At 39.3% G+C, this 19,666-nt stretch overlaps 1 protein-coding gene across 1 annotated transcript in view; it reads right to left on the bottom strand.

Annotated features, from left to right (window-relative positions):
• Positions 1 to 1,015: 1,015 nt before the first annotated feature.
• The window catches only part of DCX (doublecortin), a 114,283-nt gene continuing 95,632 nt past the window's right edge, over positions 1,016 to 19,666 (bottom strand). Inside the window, 3 exon segments of the mRNA XM_033201367.1 lie at positions 1,016 to 1,097; positions 2,225 to 2,265; positions 3,997 to 4,091. Of these exon segments, the coding sequence (XP_033057258.1) occupies positions 1,016 to 1,097; positions 2,225 to 2,265; positions 3,997 to 4,091 (218 nt within the window).

Below are 19,666 nucleotides of genomic sequence, written 5' to 3'. Positions count from 1 at the left end.
AAACCTGGCTTCTAGTTTGGTTTTTCTATTTCCCAAACGTGCCCTGCAATTTTATGATGCTGTGATTGTTTCTTGCTGATTTTTTTAAAGCTGGCATGCCTGTTCTCTTCACCAGCCACTTAAATGTTACCTCTGTGAAAAGCTTTCCCCATCTCCCACTCTCTCCCAGTAGGATGTCTTTCCCACCCTCCTTTGTGCTCATGCAGTCCTTTCGTAAGCTCTTGATCATACTACCCAAAGCCACTTATATTAGAGTTAGTTGCATTCTGTGATTTAAGGGTCAGGACCCTACTTTATTCATCAAAGGGCCTCTCCAAGCACATACAAGAGGACAAAAGAAGTCTGGAAGCAGAGGAAAGTGCATATTTAAATAACGTTATTTATATTTTCAAATACTATGTTGAATATACTTCCCTTTAGTCTCTAGACAACTGCATACAAAATGCCTCTAAATTTCAAGCCATTGGTGCAATCACTGATCTGAAATTTTAAAAATTAAATAAATGAAAGAGTTTCCTTATCCTTCTAGATTTTTTGAAAATCTTTACTACGTATTTCTCCAAAGGGATCCTTAATAAATTTTTGTTGAATCATACTGGGACTGTCTTTCCTCCGCACCTCTTTTTTCTCATCCGTAAAAGGGAAATGCTATCTGCCCTGTCTCTTTCACAGGGATATCACAAGAGTAAATGAGAAAATGGCTGTGCAATAGAAAAAAAAGCAGTATGAAAATGCAAAATGTTGTTCTCATTAACTATCCAAGGATTTACTTCGTGTCCACATTGTAACACTTGAGTATGCGGACTTTGGCTAACCCCATTGCAGCTGCATTAAAGTAGATTCTCCATGAACTGCTTAAGAGAAGAAGCCAAGAAGCTGATTACAGCTTAGGGCCCCGCCACAGCCATCAAAAGTTACCAAAGGGATGCTGGGACTTCAAGTTTTTTCCAGTTGTGCAGGAGGAAAGTCGTGGCCTCAGCCATCTGCTTCCTGTCTGCATCATGACTCACACCTTTCAGGTCCACTTGGACAGAAGTTTAGATGAGATCTGCTCAGACCTGCTGCCCCGAGACTTGATGGTGCTAAGGTTCAGGTAGCTGTGTGAAAGGAGGAGCATGAATCTAGGACCTGAGATCCAGGGGGACTGAGACAGGGTCACAAGCTTTTTATCTTATTCAGAAAAACCAGTTCAATCTTCATTACTGGTAGTGTAAGCATGACACTATTGCTTCTTGATAGGATGCACTGAGAGGATACAACATCACTCCTATGATATTCCTGCCCCAAATTCAGAGTCTGAATCTAATCACAAGGAAACATCAGACAAGCCCAAATTGAAAAGGCATTCTACCAAATAACTGGCCTGTACCCTTTATTTCTACAATATACTGTACTGAGAGATAGAGAGTCTCAGGGACTTTTCCAGATTAAAGAAGACTAAAGGGACATGAGAACTTGCAACATGTGATTCCAGATTGGATTTTGGACCAGAAAAAAAAAATTATTAAAGCAATTGATAAAGTTTGAATATGGACTGTAGAGTATATAATAGTATTGTGCCAGTGTTAAATTTCCTAATTTTGATGATTGCGCTATGGTTATGAAAGAAAAAGTCCTTGTTCTTAGGAACTACATACTGACATATTGAGGGGTAAAGGGGCATAATGTTTGCCCATGATGTTAAGCTCAAATAGTTCAGAAAAAATAATAACATGTACTATATGTATTTATTTGTGTATGTGTCTATATATATATATACACACACACACATATATATATAGAGAGAGAGAGAGGGAGAACATAAAAAATAAGTAGATGAGGCAAAATATAAACAACTAGTGAATCCCTGTAAAGAGATACATAAGTTGTTTATTATTTTTGCAACTCTTCTGTAAGTTTGAAATGATATAAAAATAAAGAGCTTTAAAAATAGTGAGAATTATACCAAATTTAAATGTTACTTAATTTAAAAGCTTGCTCTAGAAAATGATATAATGTATTACTTAACATTTGCTTGCTTAACTGTCTTTAAAAAGAGTAATTTTAAAAATAAAATGAAACACTGAAAATTCCACAGTTATGAAAACAGTGAAGCTCTGACAATGCTGCCACCTGTGAGCTTATTCTAGTCCTTCAATGGTTAGAATTGAGTCAGTAAACAAACAAGCCATAAGTGCCTGCAAGCTCAACCAGGAAAAATAGTTTAACAATGCAAACAACTCACCTTGGTGGGCTTATGGATGATAGGTCCTCAGCGTAAATGACCTGAACATGTCAGTTGAAAAACTGAATAACTCGAGTGTGCAGAACAAATGTCCAAGCTGCCTTCACACTTTAGGGAAGGTACCGATGGAAGGTGCTAGGGTAAATCATGCCTCCCAAAAGGAAGGTAGAGGCAGAAAGGCATATAGGAGGTGCTGTGTGGACAGTGCAACAACAGAAGTAGTCTGTTCCCATTTTGGCATGTCCATATTTACAAGCTTTGCTGCTCAGCAAAGAATAACTAAAAGCCAACTATAAAAACTATTTTCATCCATCTCATAATCTCTAGGTAACACTGGTTACACAGAGTTCAGTAAATACTTCTTTGGTGAAATGAAATAGCTCAACAGGACAATCAGAAAGTTCTGGAAGGTTCAATAGCAGAAGTTAAAGGGGCCATTAAAGCAACGGAACAGACATTAGAAATTGTGGGGCAGGCAGTAGCCAGATTAGCCAGGAAATTAAAAGACTGATATAGAAAAAAGAAAATGAAAATGGATGACGGGCAGTGGTGTGCTGTTAACTGTTTAGCAACTGACTGTGAGAAAAAAACAACCTTGACTTATAGTATTTGTTAATGTCCATGGTGTAAATATTCCCACCATGGCCAAATTCAAGTTACAAATATGATGTCATTCAATACAGAGTTGAGAAGCAATGTACACAATCAGCTCTCACCACCTCGTGTGAGCTGGCTATAGCATACCACTGGCGGTGACTTGGGTACCACTCTTATAGCTAGATATGTTACCCTGGTAAGTAACTTAACCTTTTGGCTCTCAATTTCCTCATCTATAAAATGTCAAACCTCATAAGATTATTTAGAGAATCAAATAAAACTAATTTATCTCCATCTAAGGTGTCTTCCATCTCTGACCATCTCTGATTCTGTGATGCAGTTAGTCATATTGGTGGCTTTTTGCCTTTTACCATCTCACACCCAGTCTTGTGAGCAGGAAAAAGATTAGAGAAGGCTAGAGGAAGTTGCTCCACAGTATGGTATTCAGAGAGTAAGTCACATCAACACTGTCTTAGGTATAAGAGATTCAAGGCAGTGACCATTGCATATTTTCTACACAGAGATTTTTGGGTGAGAATCTGTTTGGACAGTAGGGCTAGGGAATTTATGTGCTCTGTTATTTAATGATATATTTATTTGGAATAGTTTAAGGGGTGTACATGGTGGCCAAGGCCAGTGCAATGTGTATATGTGCTCTCTTCCTACACTGCACCAGAATCTGCCTGGTAATGAAGAGTACATAGTGAAAGTAGGAGCTATTCATTTGTTGATGTCCAGTAAATCTAAATGGAGTAGGTAACTCAGTGCAACTTTTTGGGACTGCTATCTTTGTCATTTCCACTGACTGGTGCCTGGTGACATAAAGTGCCCTGAACACCCCCTTTGCTATGTCTCTGAATTGGGGAGACAAGTGCTCAACCCATGTCCCAAAGCAGGGTTTGGTTACCTCATTAGCTTTGGAGACCTTTTGGAAACCCTTTGGAAGAAGTGTTAGAATGTAGCAGGAAATAAATCAGGAACTGGAGGAATAAATAAAAATGACTATAAGCTTGCTCCCTGCTTGGATTCCCAGAACTTCAAGCTAATGGAGCCAGATGAAGAAAATTTCTGGCCTTAATGTGCTTCTGAGTTGGAATGGAAGAGAAAGCCTTCACTGAGCCATTCAGGAAACTCTGAGTGCAAAGAGGTTTAGTAAGGTATAAGAGACATAATACCTTGTGCTTCCGGAGGCTGCCAGGACTGGTGGGCGTAGAGATGGGAGACTGCTTAGACTTGGGGGTAGAGAGCTGGCTGCTGGAGGTTCCGTTTGCTAGCCCAAGGCAAGAGAAAAGGAAGGGATAAAAATCAACAGCATACAAAGGAGCAAGTTATCCTTCCCCTCTGAAGACACTAAGAACATTCAAACAAGGTACACAGACAACCAAGTGATGTGGTGAGTAGAACAAAGGTGAAAAGAAACACACTCCTCAAAGGGGCAAGAACTGCAATCCTCAGTTAATTGGATCCCTATGCAGTGCAAGGCCGTCATCCTCCCACCCGTTCCTCCTCAGTGCTTCCCAATCACAGGGGTCTGTTTCTTTTCAAACATTTTTCATATTCATTCCCAGGTTTGCCCCTAACATCTCTGGGAGGTAGTCTGGGAAGGTACTATTTTGCTTTAATTTTATAGAGGACAAAAGTGAGGCACAGAGAGGTTATGTGCCTTACCTTAAAGGGGAAGAAATATGGGCGATTTGGACCAGTACACATTTCCTTTGGTGGCAGATGATGGGGTAGGCGAAAGACAGCCCCATTGTTAGTCTCTCCTACTCTCTTTTCCTGCTCATGCCCCACCATTGTGCCTTTCCTAGCTCATTCTGCATGTGTGAAAGGAACAGGAGGAAAGAAAGAAAAAATAGACTAGTTAGAAAGAATGAAAGAGAAAGTGGAGGAGAAACAGAAGGTGAAACATTAAAAGAAGCCTCAGGCAGCAGAATGGGCAGAGGAGAAAATCAAAAAAGAGAGAGTGACAAAGAGATCAGGAATGGAGGAGAAAAGAGATATGGAAGATGATAAGATATTAAAAGAGAAGGAGGAAGTTGAAACAGGGAGAAAGACATAGAGACACGTAAAGATCCAAAATGGTAGCCAGAGTCAGGGTTTACTCCCATTTGGCTCTAGCCAAGAAAATGCTGAAAATCAGAGAGTTTCTTTTTAAACATCTTTATATTCTATTTTGTTGTTAAATTGTTTTATATTCCCTTGCTAATGAGCTTTTTAATATACAATCATGAAGAAAGAAATGTGGAATATTAAAATGGAACAATTAAACAGCTTTCAAAGTGGATTCTTGTTCAGACATTTCATACTAAAGTATTATTTTTTTTAAGTCTTAAGACCTATATTGTTAAACAGAGATATTCTAAAATGTGCTTTAAAAGCAAAGCAAATATCCTGAGGTTGTGTGGAGAGTGGAGGAGAGGAAGAGAGGGGGGAGGGAGAAGGAGTGGGGTGGAGAGAGAGAGAATAAATAGAAAATTGAAAACATTAAGCAGAAAGATGGCCTGAGAGTGTTCCTGTTAGTCCCATAGGTAAAGCTTAAACTGCTGTATCATGAATATTTCCTGAGGATATATTCCTTCTGCACCACTTATGGAAATATTTCCCTAGGTTCTGGAACATGCACATCAACTGTAGAGATGGAAGAGACATCAGTGTAGTGGTTGGTAAGTTTATTTAAGTGCAAGTGAGCTGAAAAATGGACACTTAAGCATTCACTGTCTGGCTTATATCCTCACTCATCTCTCACCCACTCATTGAGAAGCCCTCCTCCCTGTCATTCTTTCATTTAGCCAGTAGCTATGGAGCACTACCTATGAGCCAAGCAAAGTGTTAGGCATCGGGGTTTCAGAGAGGACTGTTACTTCCTGGGGGAGGCAGGCAAGAATTCAGTGAAATAAACGCTAAGACATAGCCTTGCATAGGGTATTACTGGAATCCAGATAACAGACTTTGAAATCTGGGGCCTGGAAGACAAACAAGAGACAGCAACACCTGAGAAATCTTGAAAGATGAATCTGAAATAGGCAAATCAATAAAGACAGAGAGTAGATTAATGGTTTCCAGGGGTTGGAGGAAGGGCAGGAGATTGAAAGTCTGCTATTGGGTACAAGTTTTCTCTGGGGAAGGCAAAGATATTCTGACATTAAATAGTGATGTTGGTTGTACAACTCCATGGCCAAACTAAAACCCACTGAGTTGCATATGTTAAATTAGTAAATTATATGTTATGTAAATTGTATCTCAATAAAGCCCTTAAAAAACGATGAATCAGACATAGAATCATTCTACCATAACAACACATAGGCAGAGAGGATAGGAAGGGTGTTCTAGGCATTAGAATTGCCAACATCCTTTCATGTTAACAACTCTCAATAATCTAGGCATTGAAGGAACACACTTCAAAATGTTAAGAGTCATCTACAACAAACTCATAGTTAACATCATACTGAATGGGCAAAAGCTGGAAGCATTCCCCTTGAAAACCAGCACAAGACAAGGATGTCCTCTCTTACCATTCCCTTTGTTGTTGTTGTTGTTGTTGTTTTTGTTTTTTGAGATGGAGTCTTGCTCTATCACCAGGCTGGAATGCAGTGGCACGATCTTGGCTCACTGCAACCTCCACCTCCCAGGTTCAAGTGATTCTCCCGCCTCAGCCTCCCAAGTAGCTAGGACGACAGGCAGGCACCACCATGCCCAGCTAATTTTTGTATTTTTAGTAGAGATGGGGTTTCACCATGTTGGCCAGGGTGATCTCAATCTGTTGACCTCATGATCCTCCTGCCTCAGCCTCCCAAAGTATTGCGATTACAGTCGTGAGCCACTTTGCCTGGTCCCTCTCTCACCACTCTTATTCAACATAGTATTGGAAATTCTGGCCAGAGCAATCAGTCAAGACTAATAAATAAAAGGCATCCAAATAGGAAGAGAGGAAGTCAAACCATCTCTGTAGGTGACATGATTCTATATCTAGAAAACCCCATAGTATCTGCCCCAAAACTCCATGATCTGATAAACAATGTCAGCAAAGTCTCAGGATACAAAATCAAGGCACAAACATCACTAGCCTTCCTAGACACCAACAACAGCCAAGCTGAGAGCCAAATCAGGAATGCAATCCCATTCATATTTGTTAGAGACAGAATAAAATACCTAGGAATACAGCTAACTAGGGAGGTGAAAGATCTCTACAATGAGAATTACAAAACACTCCTCAAAGAAATCAGAGAAGACATAAACAAATGGAAAAACATTCTATGCTCACGGATAGTAAGAATCAATATCATTAAAATGGCTATACTGCCCAAAACAATGCACAGATTCAATGTTATTCCTATCAAACTACCAATGACATTCTTCACAGAACTAGGAAAAACTATTTTAAAATTCATATGGAACCAAAAAAATAGCCCAAATAACCAAGGCAACTATAAGCAAAAAGAACAAAGCTGGGGGCATCACATTACCTGACTAAACTATATCACAGGGCTACAGTAACCAAAACAGCACAGTACTGGTACAAAAACAGACACATAGACCAATGGAATAGAACAGAGAGCCCAGAAATAAGGCCACACACCTACAACCATCTGATCGTTGACAAAAATAAGCAATAGGGAAACGACTCCCTATTCAATAAATGGTGCTGGGATAACTGGCTAGCAATATGCAGAAGATTGAATCTGGGCCCTTTCCTTACACCATGTACAAAAATTAACTCAAGGTGGATCAAAGACTTAAATGAAAAACCCTGGAAGACAACCTAGGCAATACCATTCAGCACATAGGACTTGTCAAAGATTTAATAATAAAGACATCAAAAGCAATTTCAAAAAAAAAAAAAAGCAAAAATTGACAAACAGTATCTAATTAAACTAAAGAGCTTCTGCACAGTGAAAGAAACTATCAACAGAGTGAACATACAACCTACAGAATGGTAGAAAATACTTGCAAACTATGCATCTTACAAAGGTCTAACATCCATCATCTATAAGGAACTTAAGCAAATTTACAGGAAACAAACAATCCCATTAAAAAGTGGGAAAAGGGCATGAACAGGCAGATACTTTTCAAAAGAAGACATTCATGTAGCCAACAAGCATATGAAAACATGCTCTACATCACTAATCATTAGAGAAACTCAAATCAAAACCACAATGAGATACCATCTCACACCAGTCAGAATGGCTATTAATAAAAAGTCGGCCGGGCATGGTGGCTCATGCCTGTAATCCCAGCACTTTGGGAGGCTGAGGCGGGCTGATCATGAGGTCAGGAGTTCGAGACCATCCTGGCCAATGTGGTGAAACCCTGTCTCTACTAAAAATACAAAAATTAGCTGGGTGTGGTGGCATGTGCCTGTAATCCCAGCTACTTGGGAGGCTGAGGCAGGAGAATTGCTTCAACCAGGGAGGTGGAGGTTGCAGTGAGCTGAGATCATGACACTATACTCCAGTCTGGGCGACAGAGTGAGACTTGGTCTCAAAAAAAAAAAAAAAAAAAAAAAGTCAAAAAATAACATGCTGGCAAGGTTGTAGAGAAAAGGGAATGCTTATGCACTGACAGTGGGAATGTAAATTACTTCAACCATTTTGAAAAGCGGTGTGGTGATTCCTCAAAGAACTTAAAACAGAATTACCATTTGACCCAGCAATCTTATTATTGGGTATACACCCCAAGGAATATAAATCATTCTACCATAACAACACATGCATGTGTATAATCATTGCAGTACTATTCACAGTAGCAAAGACATGGAATCAACCTAAATTCCCATCAATGATAGACTGGATAATGAAAATGTAGTGCATATACACCACAGAAAACTATGCAGCCATGAAAAAGAACAAGGTTATGTACTTTGCAGTACCATGGATGAAGCTGGAGGCCATTATCCTTAGCAAACTAACACAGGAACAGAAAACCAAATATCTAATTGCATACTTATAAGTGGGAGCTAAATGATGAGAACACATGGACACAAAGAGGGGAACAACAGTCAATGAGGCCTAGTTGAGGGTAGAGGGTGGAAGGAGGGAGAGGATCAGAAAAGCTACCTATCAGGTACTATGCTTATTATCTGATTAACAAAATAATCTCTACACCAAACTCCCATGACATACAGTTTACCTATATAACACACCTGCACATGTAACCCTGAACCTAAAAAAAAAGTTAAAAAAAATTGCACCAGCAGAAACAAAGACATGAATGTGTGAGAGAATACATTATGATAACAGAAGTGCAAGTAACTCATAATGGCTCAAGCACAGGGTGCCAGCAGGGAGTTTCAGGAGATGAGGCTGAAGACAGAGGATAAGGGTCAGCCCCTGGCAGCCTTTTTGTGTAGCCTATTAAGAAGTTTGCATTTGGTTTCTGAAGGAGAGTCACAGAAGAATTTTAAGCTGAAAGTGATATCAAATTTGCATTTTAAAGCTCCAGCTACTGTGGTTGGTTAAGACTGAGGGCAGAGCGGGAAGGGGTAGGGTAGAAGCAAAGAGGTTGGTTAGAAGACATTGCACTAATCCAGGTGAGGGGTGATGATGGTTTACTAAGGCCACGGGGGAGGGAGAGAATGAATACCATGGTAGATAGAGTCCTAGAGGCCAGATAAGCATAGAGTATTGTGTTTACATACCATATAAACCACTCAAAGAACATGACCTGTGCCAAACAGTACCAAGAATGCGGGCACTAGACTTTGTCAAGGCACTCGGCTTTTTTGTGAATAACAAATGCACTTTGGAAAAGGCAAGAGGCTGTGGAGCCGCAAAGCAGTGAATTACTCTTTGTCAGAAATGAAGGAGTTAATAGTTGAAAGAGTTAATGGACCACCTATAGTGCCTGAGGGCTTCCCCAGCAGGACCTGACCCATAGCACTCAAGGTCAGAAGCAATCTTGGAGACCTATATGAGCTGACACAATAGAACTCTTCCAAAAGAGCTGTGACCTCAGCCATAAAGTCTGACAGTAGTGGGCAACCCCATTAAGTTCTCCTCTGGCATTTTGTTTTACATGATTGCTATATACTTCACAGATTCTAGTGTCCCAGTATTGTTAGCCAAGCTATAAAGGGATGGTTGCTATACCCTCAATATTAGAACTGTCTTTTTTACCTACACACTTACCTAGCTGAAAATGAGTCCACTGGCCTTGCCAAAGTGTGGAAAATTGTTAAGCACAAGCATGTCTCCATGTGAGTCAGTTTCTATTTATTGGTTACAGAACTGAATGCATAGGCTCTTCAGCAACTTCCAGGTCTTTTGTCAGCATCCTCTGAAACATTTTCACTCAGTAACTTTAGGGGCAGTACATAAGTACATGTTCCATATATGCCTCTCTATATATTCTCTGCATATGTGTACATTTATATATGTTCCCAATTCTCCTCCACCCATTCCTCTCCCTTTTAAAATTAAGAATTAATCTTAAGCTGTTTGTAAATAAAGGACTTAATTTTGTCATCAACATTCAACAAGCATTTTGGAAATCAGCTTTTAATAATTTAACTACCATTCACTGCATTGTTGTAAAAATACAGACACTTTCTCAGACGTTTCCAGAGTTCCCTGACAGAATGAAATCCAAAAGTGACATAGAGAAATTAAGTAATGTAGACTTGCACAGTTAAATGTAGATTCATTACAAGCTGAAGGAGGCCCTACGTTTACAGACTAGATAAAATGTATTCAAAGGCATACTTTGTCTATGGATTCTGTGGGACAAAAATCTGGAAAGGTGCCATTTGACATGGATTCTAGAGCCAGTTCACATAAATGTCAAGTAAAAGAGGCAGGAGGAGATAATACAAATAGGGTCTGATGAACTTTGTGTGCTTGGATTGGTAAATCCATGTAGATCCACATTTCATTTTAAGAGTGGCTGGAAATGGCACCACTGTTTGATATCCCTCGTTTTCCTTTATTCTTCTTTACTAACCATCCTTAGCTCTTGTCTTTGAGCTTCCATTTCTAAGTGGGAATTAGGAAATGCCTTGGTGGATCTTCTCCATCTTTAACTTGTCTCTCTTTCTAATTTCCCTTCTCAGAACCACAGCATTGTCTCACTGTTCTGACCTTTTATTTATACATGGTCCAAATTCTCTCATCTCTTTCAACTCTTGTATAGTCCATTTTTCCCCTTGGCAACAAGGGGCATCAAAAACTTTTCTATCTCCTAGGCCACCTTTTCAATCTTATCAACAAAAATAGGATAAAAATTACTGTTTATTGAGTGTCTGTGATAGGTCAGGCACTCTTCTCTCTCTCTCTCTCTCTCTCTCTCATACACACACACACACACACACACCACACACACACACACACACACACACGTTCCAGCTAGGGGTAGCAAATACAGGATCTGAATGTAAGTTTCTTTGATTCCAAAGCCTATATTTTTTTTTTTTGTTTTTGCTAACATAGGCTCTTAAAAAACAAAACAAAACAAAACAAAACAAACAAACAAACAAAAAAACCTAATTGCTTCTGAAATTCCTTCCTATGAGGAGGGTGAAAGTTGTGGCCAAGAAAAGAGAAAGTAATGAAAAAAGACAGACACCAGCGCTGACACCCATCTCTGGGGCTTCTATCCTATTCGGTCTGGTTTATATTTAGAAAGTGGTTAGCAAGAGCTTTCTTTCATTCACCGAACCAGTTGGGTATCATACACAGTGTCATGAAACAATAGCAGACAGAGCATTTAGCATGACACGTAACTACCCTCATGTTACCGAATTCTCTGGGAAGATAGTATCTATGCCCTGTCTGTCACCCTCTCAGTTGGTGCCCTTCAGCTATGCAGCACAATTGCCAAGCTTGGTCCTGCAGTCTTGGTTCACTGGCTCCTCTGAATGATTATGCCTGTTCTTGTCTTTGTACTCATCTTTAGCTCCTTGGCTCTGTCTGCCTTTCCTGTCAGAATGGAACAGCACAAGCCCAAACAGGATAGTTGGTAAGGAAACTAGGCTGACTTATCTAGATTTACGGAGATTTAAATATATGGGGAAAAATGGGTTCCTGGGGGATAAGTAATAGACATGTGCGTGTGGATCGAGTAGGGAGAGGTTAGGTCCCAAAGAAAAATGAGAAAGTCCAGTTTTTGGTGTGAGTTTTTGGCCAAGGACAAAGTGGGGTCACCAGCTAGGCAGAGTTGATGCTAAACTCCCAAACTGTGGATTCCCTTGTCTGGAGGCTGAACCGATTCCTGGAAACTTGGAGGCAACTGAGTACAAGTTGGGCATAAGAGGCCCCAGGTGTAGCAATTATAGAGTTGCCTGGGCAGCAAGTTACATGAGTTATTATACTTCCTGGGCTCAAGTTTACATGACCAGAATGGTACAGAAAATAAAGGGACAGCTTGGCATCTACTTTTCTCCCAACCTTTGACCACAGACCAAACCAAGTTAATGCCCATTCACTTAGCCCTGGCTTTTCCTTCCATCCTAAGCCCAACATTTGAGCCCAACTCAAAATCAAGCCTCGTGGTTTTTATTTGATGTCATTTTGAAATATTGCTCATTTAAAACAACCCCAGTTTTACAAAAGAGCTATGATAATAATTTCAGAGCCCCTTTTATAATTTCAGCTGTTTTTCTGCAGGTATTTTCAGAGCATTTTACCATACATGAACTCAAATTATTCTCCTGATAGCTCTAAGAGATGGTGGCCAGGTATTACTAGTCTCCTTTTAATTAACAAGGATATGGGGGTTCAGAGAGGGTATGACTTGCATAAATGGTATACACTCTGCCCCTCCTCAATGGATGGTGGCTTCTGGACTTGCTCACAGATTCTATTTCAAAATTTCCTTAAAGTTAGCACATCACATACCTCCCACTGTGAACTTCTAGTGATTCATTTTCTGTCTTGTGTTCTGTAACTCCCTAATGCCTTGAAGAGGGAGATCTCAACACACAATTCTGCCACTTCCTCATTTTTCTCATACTGAGATGCTCTAAGCTTTTATTCATTCCAGTCCAAAGATACCTTGTTTTCTCCTTACAAATACAGGGAGTTTTTCCTGGAAGGCCATCCAAGTGGATCCAAGGTGGTTTCAACTTACTTCAGAACAAGGCCAAGAGACAGACCCTGTGGTTTTCACACATACATTCCAAAGAGCCCTTGGGCAGGGTGTGTGGACTGCTTTGGCTAATTGTTTCTGCTCAATGGAAAAGCCTTTGTCCCTCTCCCTAGACCCATCCATTAGGGAAGCAAGAACTGAGAGCCTGAGAATAGTTCTTCAATGATTTGATCATAGGGTTTGTTCTCAAGCAAAATTCAATTGTAGGTTGTGAGACACTGTAACTTCAGAAGATGGAATTTGAATTTTAAATCTATTTCCTACGGAATCTTGGACAGCATGGAGTTATGAATCCTTTAAATAAGGGGGAGAAGTAAGAGTCTTCCTTGTTACTAAACAAATGTATATACCCAGTCCTGCAATATTTTGACACAGATGAGTTTCCCTCAAGAAGAGGACATCTGTAGGGGGGTTGATGGAAGTGCCAGAATTGTTTTCTCAGGGTTGACAATGCTGTCAACATTTATTTCCTACTGAGAAACAGAACATGTTTCTGGTGGAGCTAGCCTGTTGTCAATGCTGACTGCTGGTTTTCCTGGTGCAGGGACTAGGACAAACTGCATTGTTCTTAATTTGTGAAAAGAACACAGACTTTGGAATCAGCCAAAGTTTTAAATCCTGGCTTAGCCTTTTCCTAGATTTGTGATCCTGGGGCTAACTTAACCTCTCTGAGTCTCAGTTTCCCCATCTGTAATATTTGAATAATAATATCTCAATTGTTGCTGTTTTGATGACTATGTGGCAGACTATACACAAAGTGCTGAGCCAAGTATCTGCCACATAGAAAAGGGTTCAATAAATTGTACTTTCTATCAATATTACTACCACCACTACTAGCATTGAGTAAGTATTCAATTCATAGGCACTGAGTTAGGAAATCCTATTCCATAAGAGATGAGATATCAGTCTATGTAGGCTGAGGGCTAATTCTTTGGCTAGTTGGTCAAGTATTAGATAACTGAAGCTTTCCTTAGGTGAAGCCTACTATTTCTGTTTTATGTTTGTTTGTTTGTTTTGCTTCTTTATTTATTTATTTATTTATTTATTTTTTTGCATTTTACTGCTGTGTTCCCCAAAGCAAAATGATTGGCCCTATACTGTTCTCTCTTTTTACCCTCTCAGCATTATTATGGCAGGGGAAGGTGTGTTGGTCAATGAATAGTGTGGAGCCACTGAAAGTTTTGGAGCAGGGAAGTAGCTCAATGAAAATGGTGTTTTAGGATGAGAAATGTGGTGGCACCACACCACATGGATAAGTGGACAGAGATTTGAAGCAGAAATATTGCTAAGAAGTCTGTGAAATAATCAAGACATCAGGTCATAAGAGAAAGGAAGGGACTGCTGCATGAGTCACATGGAGATGGTTCACATGTCCAACAACGATAACAACAGCACACAGTGGGTATGCAGGATTAATGAGTGGGAAGTCAAAAATAGCACCAGGGTGTTGAACCTGGGAAGGATGATAATTGTATTGTCAGACAAAGAGATGGGAGGTGGAAATGCTTTTGATTTTTAGATAGCTTGTATTTGCCATATATAAGCCATATACACAGGATTGTTTAGTAGGCATTATGGGTCTGACATCCAGAAGGAAGATTGGGGCTGGAGAGGTAGATTTAAGAGCCTCCTCCCTGTACCCTGATAAGCCATATTCATCACCACCTCTGCCCCTTTGTTCATTTTTCCCCGCCAGCCAGAAGTATCCATCTCCTTATCAATTTATATATAACCCTCCTTCAAGTTCCAGTTCTCCCAGGAATTTCTCCCTTAGCACTCTAGTCCCTAATGAGCTCTCCCCCATGAACTCCAATAGTTCCAATAATACTTACTACCAGTATCTATTATGCATTTTGCATTTAAATAAGTTATTACCATTAACATGGCATTAATGGTTCAGTGGTTAAAATTGTGGACTGTGGAGTCAGATTGCTTGGGTTTAAATCCAGTTCTATCATCTTACTAGCTGTGTGATCTTGGGCAGGTCACTAAACTTTTGTATGCCTCAGTTTCTTCATCTGCAAAATGGGGATAATAGTAATTGCCTCAGAAGGTTGTTGTAAAGATTAAATTAGTTAATACATGTAAAGTGATTAGAACAGTTGCCTGACACATAATAGAAGCTATATAAGTATTTGTAAATATATATTTAAAATTTACATGTATACTGGTTACCCAAATAAATCATAAATTTCTTAGTCACAGGGAATTCACCTTAACATCCTTTTTCTTCATAGCACCTAGCACTACTAAGTACTTTACAGGAGTACTTTGTACATTCAGTTGTGTGTAAACACAAGTCCCAAGCCAAGGCTGGCTGATAGGACTCCTGTTGTAGGGAGATATCACTATATACCATGCACTATGGGGTGCTCACTGGCACCCAACATACTGTTTGCTCCAATCATTTTCTAAGCAGGTTTTAGAAAAAATCAGATTGGGGGAGGAACCAGGGAAGTTTTTCTCTTCCACAGCTCTGTCAAGGACACCACTTCCCTTTGGAGTTGCCAGTAGGGGAGCTAGAGGAGCTGAAGGAATGTCTAAGCTGTCTTGTTTCAGTGCTCTGTAGCACTGAAAGGCACCTAATTACTTGTGGGACTTTGCTCAAAGCAGCACAAAGAAAATGACGCAGATACCAACCCACCCCTTGCCTTTCCACCTCCCTAGCCTGGAGATGGGAGAAGGGTAAAGGAAGCCAAGAAGCAGGGACCATCCAACATAGACCTTTGCATTCACCAGACAGGACATCCCATATACTACTGTATGTCAGTGGGACACTGCAAATAATGCTTGCTGGGAAGTCAGGAGAGCGGCGTTCTGGCTCTTGGGTGCTAAGTAGTGTGTGACATTGGGAAGATCCCAAGATCCTAAACTTTGTATCTTAGTTCCCCAATCTAAAAAAAAAAAAAAAGAAAGAAAAAAAAGAGGTAATTATCCATTTCCAACTTAATTCATACTGCAATTATGAGGAACAACTGAGGTAATAGATTTGGAAATATTTTGCAAAGTGCATAGCATCTAATTCATGTAAAAAGACCATTATCATGAATCTGTCTTAGCTAGAGAAGAAAGGTATTCTTGTGCTGTTTAAAACAGTAGCCAATAGTCACATGGCTGTTGAACATTTGAAGTGTGGCTAGTCAGAACTGAGATATGTTGTAAGTGTAAAATACAACTCAGTTTCAAAGAATGTATAATTTCTTACATTAATTATATGTTAATAATATATTGAATGTATCATTAAATGAAATGTCAAAATTAATTTTGCCCATTTTTTAACTTTTTAAGATGTGGCTACTAGAAAATGTAAAATAATATACATGATTTACATTTATGACTCACATTCTATTTCTGTTGAGCAGAGCTGGTCTAGACAGTCACTTTCAGGAAGGTCAGAATGGCCAAGTCCCTCTATCTTAGGCAACTCAAAGCAGCCTACTAGGTTCAGAAAAGAAGGACCCTGGGATACAGGTCTCTCATGAACCCTGCTGTTTTGTGTCCCTTGACCTCCCCTTCTAAAGGCTGTATATTTTGTTAGAGAAGGCTTTCTTTCTTATAAGTTTGGGAACGGGAAAGATCAGACTTTCAGAAATAGGTGCACATGAGTTGGGGGAAGGGGAATGGAGAACATTGGATTGCTACACAATGACTTACTGTTGAAGAATAGCAAACTAATTATCACATTACAATTCTCTCAGCCTACCAGGGTGGGTAATTAGCTTCCTTCGGGGCTCCTTAAAAAAAAGAAAGAAAGCGAAAGATTCCTTCCAGCAACTAGCTATTTTGTCCTTTTAATTCAATTCAATTGGGGACAAAGTTACATAAAGGAAAAATTAACACATTAATGGCTGAAATGGAAACAGAGAGAGACATGTCTTTCTTTAGTTCTGAAGCCAGGCTTACCTTTGCTCATCAAAATGGCAAGTCCCGGGTTAATGAAAGTGTGGAACTGCATAAGCTTTTTTCAAATATCCCATAGGAGCCTCCTGGGCTCAGATTTTATCTTTTTACCACAGTTCCATGGCCTGATTTAAAGACAGACATAGCTAATATGACTTGGATTCTAAGAGTCCATCAGTTCTGCCTAGTGAAAATGAGCTCCTTACAGAAATATTATATGGACAACCAAATCCTTACTTAACTTGAGTTTAGGGCTTAGCAACAGACATTCCATTTGGGGCAAACTCAATACTGGCAGAAATGAGGATTGAACTTGAAGGGAATAAAGTAGAAGGATTTGATTTATTCATGGGGCAGAACAGGAAAGGGACAACTTAAGGTCTAAAGACTAAGGAATAAAGAATCAAATTATAGCACAAATTACAGACGAAATAGCATCAATTTACTAAACCTCAAGTCAGAACGAACCTAGCTATTAACCGAACTATTAATTGGACCATATGGATATAGATATAGATATAGATATAGATATCTAGCAAACTTGTTCAAACCAGAATCAAACCTATATATTTTCCAATGAAGTAGAACATCAAAACATTCCTTAAACTGAACCTGAACCCAGTCAATGTTTCATTTGGTTAGAATTCCTGCTAAAGAGGAACACTTTTGCTCTTTCTTTTGTCTTCAAAGGAAGACAATCTTCCTTTGGTCTATCTTACTTAACCTTTTGTTACTCAGGTTGAATGAAGGTTTATAAATCCATTCACAAGTTCCACATCCAAGACTGACTAACACAGGATAGAAACAGGGTGGTACTACCATGTCCTAGAAACAAACAAAGCCTGTTTGCCCCACCTAACACTATTATCATTTGGTTAAGTGTATTTTAACCTGTATATGTCCCTGGTTAACAGCTAAAAAAATCTTGACATTTTATGAAACAATTGTTCCTTTTTAAATCTCAAATGTCAGTAAGGAGAAATTTATGCCAACTGAAAAGTATGCATTGCCTATAGCTTATCATTCTGGTTATCTGCTTTTGTTTCTGTGGGAGCTATTTTACAACTCTGTAAATTGTAAATAACTGATAAGAATGGAAAATTATCCTTATCTATAGAGATTCAAATTCTGAATTATCTAACGATGATATCACATCTCAGAGAAGGCAAAAATCTTGCTCAAACCACAAAGCCAGGAAGTGGCGTAGCTGGGACTTCTTAGAGAGTCATCTTCCTCTCCTCCTTCATATCTTACCCATCTCCACTTCCCAGCTTGGAATGGTCCTGAGTGAGGTGGAAGTGGAGAGGGGAAAAAGGGTATAGCAAAATCAAACCTTAGCTAAGGTACTGTTTTGCCTGAGATCAACTTTGCCCTTACGGAATGTGCACTGAATGGATGCCTTGGACTAGGCTCTGAACAAACTCTCATGAAATGGGCTTGGTTATGTTACAACCCTTCAGGGTTAGAATCATGAGGAGGCTCTAGACACATTATCTGAGATGAGCACAAACATTCTGGCAATTGCCATAAAGATTGTCTAGACTAGGGTTTGACTTCATTTATGTTCATGAACATCAGAATATAAATGAATATTCCAATTATTTAAACTGAGAACACAATGTTAGATTGGTGGTAGGAAACAGAGGTTATTTGTAATTCTGATATCTGTCAAGCAAATTCACCTCATACACCCAAATTAGTTACTCTCTTTATCATGTGGGTTGGAATAAATCCTCTTTTCCTTTTTTTTTTTTTTTAGTAAAGGAGTTATGAAAAAGCAAGAACAGATCTTGCCTGCCAAAGCCTGGGTTGGGGTCTATTATGTAATAACTCCCTTCAATTTGACAAATATTCATTGAATTCTAATGTATTCCTGTTATATCTCTGCTACCTTAGAGTCAGTGAGGTGCATATTTTGTAGAAGGGAAATTCTGTAGATGGCATTCTGGGGATCAGTGATTTGACATATATTTAAACTGTGTAGTTATAGGTAGTTGTGTTCACGTGTGCTGGGTAACCAATTGGATGCAGTCTGCAAAGAGAATCTATTTACTTCAAGCTGATACCACCTGAGAATTTCTAACTGACGGGTTATATGGTGGTTTAAAAACAGATCTACAAATTCTTCAACACTCTTTCCTTTAATAAACAGAGTCTGGTTCCTCTCTCTTTGAATATAGGTTGGACTTAGTGACTGCTTCCAATGAATATGATAAAGGAGAAGTGATAGTGCTGGCTATGGAGACTAGATCACAAAAGGTAATACATCTTGTTCTTTATTCATTCTCTTGGATCACAAACTAAGGTGGGAGATCTTGCCAACAACCATATTGTAAGTGGATTCTACAGCCCCAGTTGAGCCTTCAGATGACTGCAGCCCCTACCATTATTTTAATGATATCCACATGAGAGACTCTGAGCCAGAACCACCTAGATAAAACACTCTAGAATTTCTTGCCCACCAAAATTGTGAGATAAAGAAATGGCTTTTTTAAGCCACTAAGTTTTGGGGTAATGAATTTGTTTCACAGCAAGATACAAGTAATACAGGTTAGAAATCCCAGAAATAGCTACTGCTGTTTCTAAGAAATGATTAGCTAAGCAATTATTGCCAGACTTTATTAATCTTGATCAAGTGTTTTAAAGTGTATTTTTTGCAAGTCTCTGCTTAAAAATTGTCCAACTTTATTGTCAGCCCAAGTGTTAAAACCTAGGTCTTTGTAGTTTCAACAATATGAATTTGCTTAGATATAGATTTATGTGCTCTTCTGTACATCTGAACAAGATAGCATCAAGGCACATGTATTTTTTATTTCTCCAGCAAACATTATCTAAATGCTTGATTGGTCTCTAGCACCATGTTGG

The sequence above is a fragment of the Trachypithecus francoisi genome, unplaced genomic scaffold (genome assembly GCF_009764315.1).
Source record: "Trachypithecus francoisi isolate TF-2019V2 unplaced genomic scaffold, Tfra_2.0 Lachesis_group6, whole genome shotgun sequence".
Taxonomy (NCBI): domain Eukaryota; kingdom Metazoa; phylum Chordata; class Mammalia; order Primates; family Cercopithecidae; genus Trachypithecus; species Trachypithecus francoisi.
The sequence above is the reverse complement of the archived record's forward strand: the minus strand, read 5'-3'. Positions and strand labels throughout refer to the sequence as shown.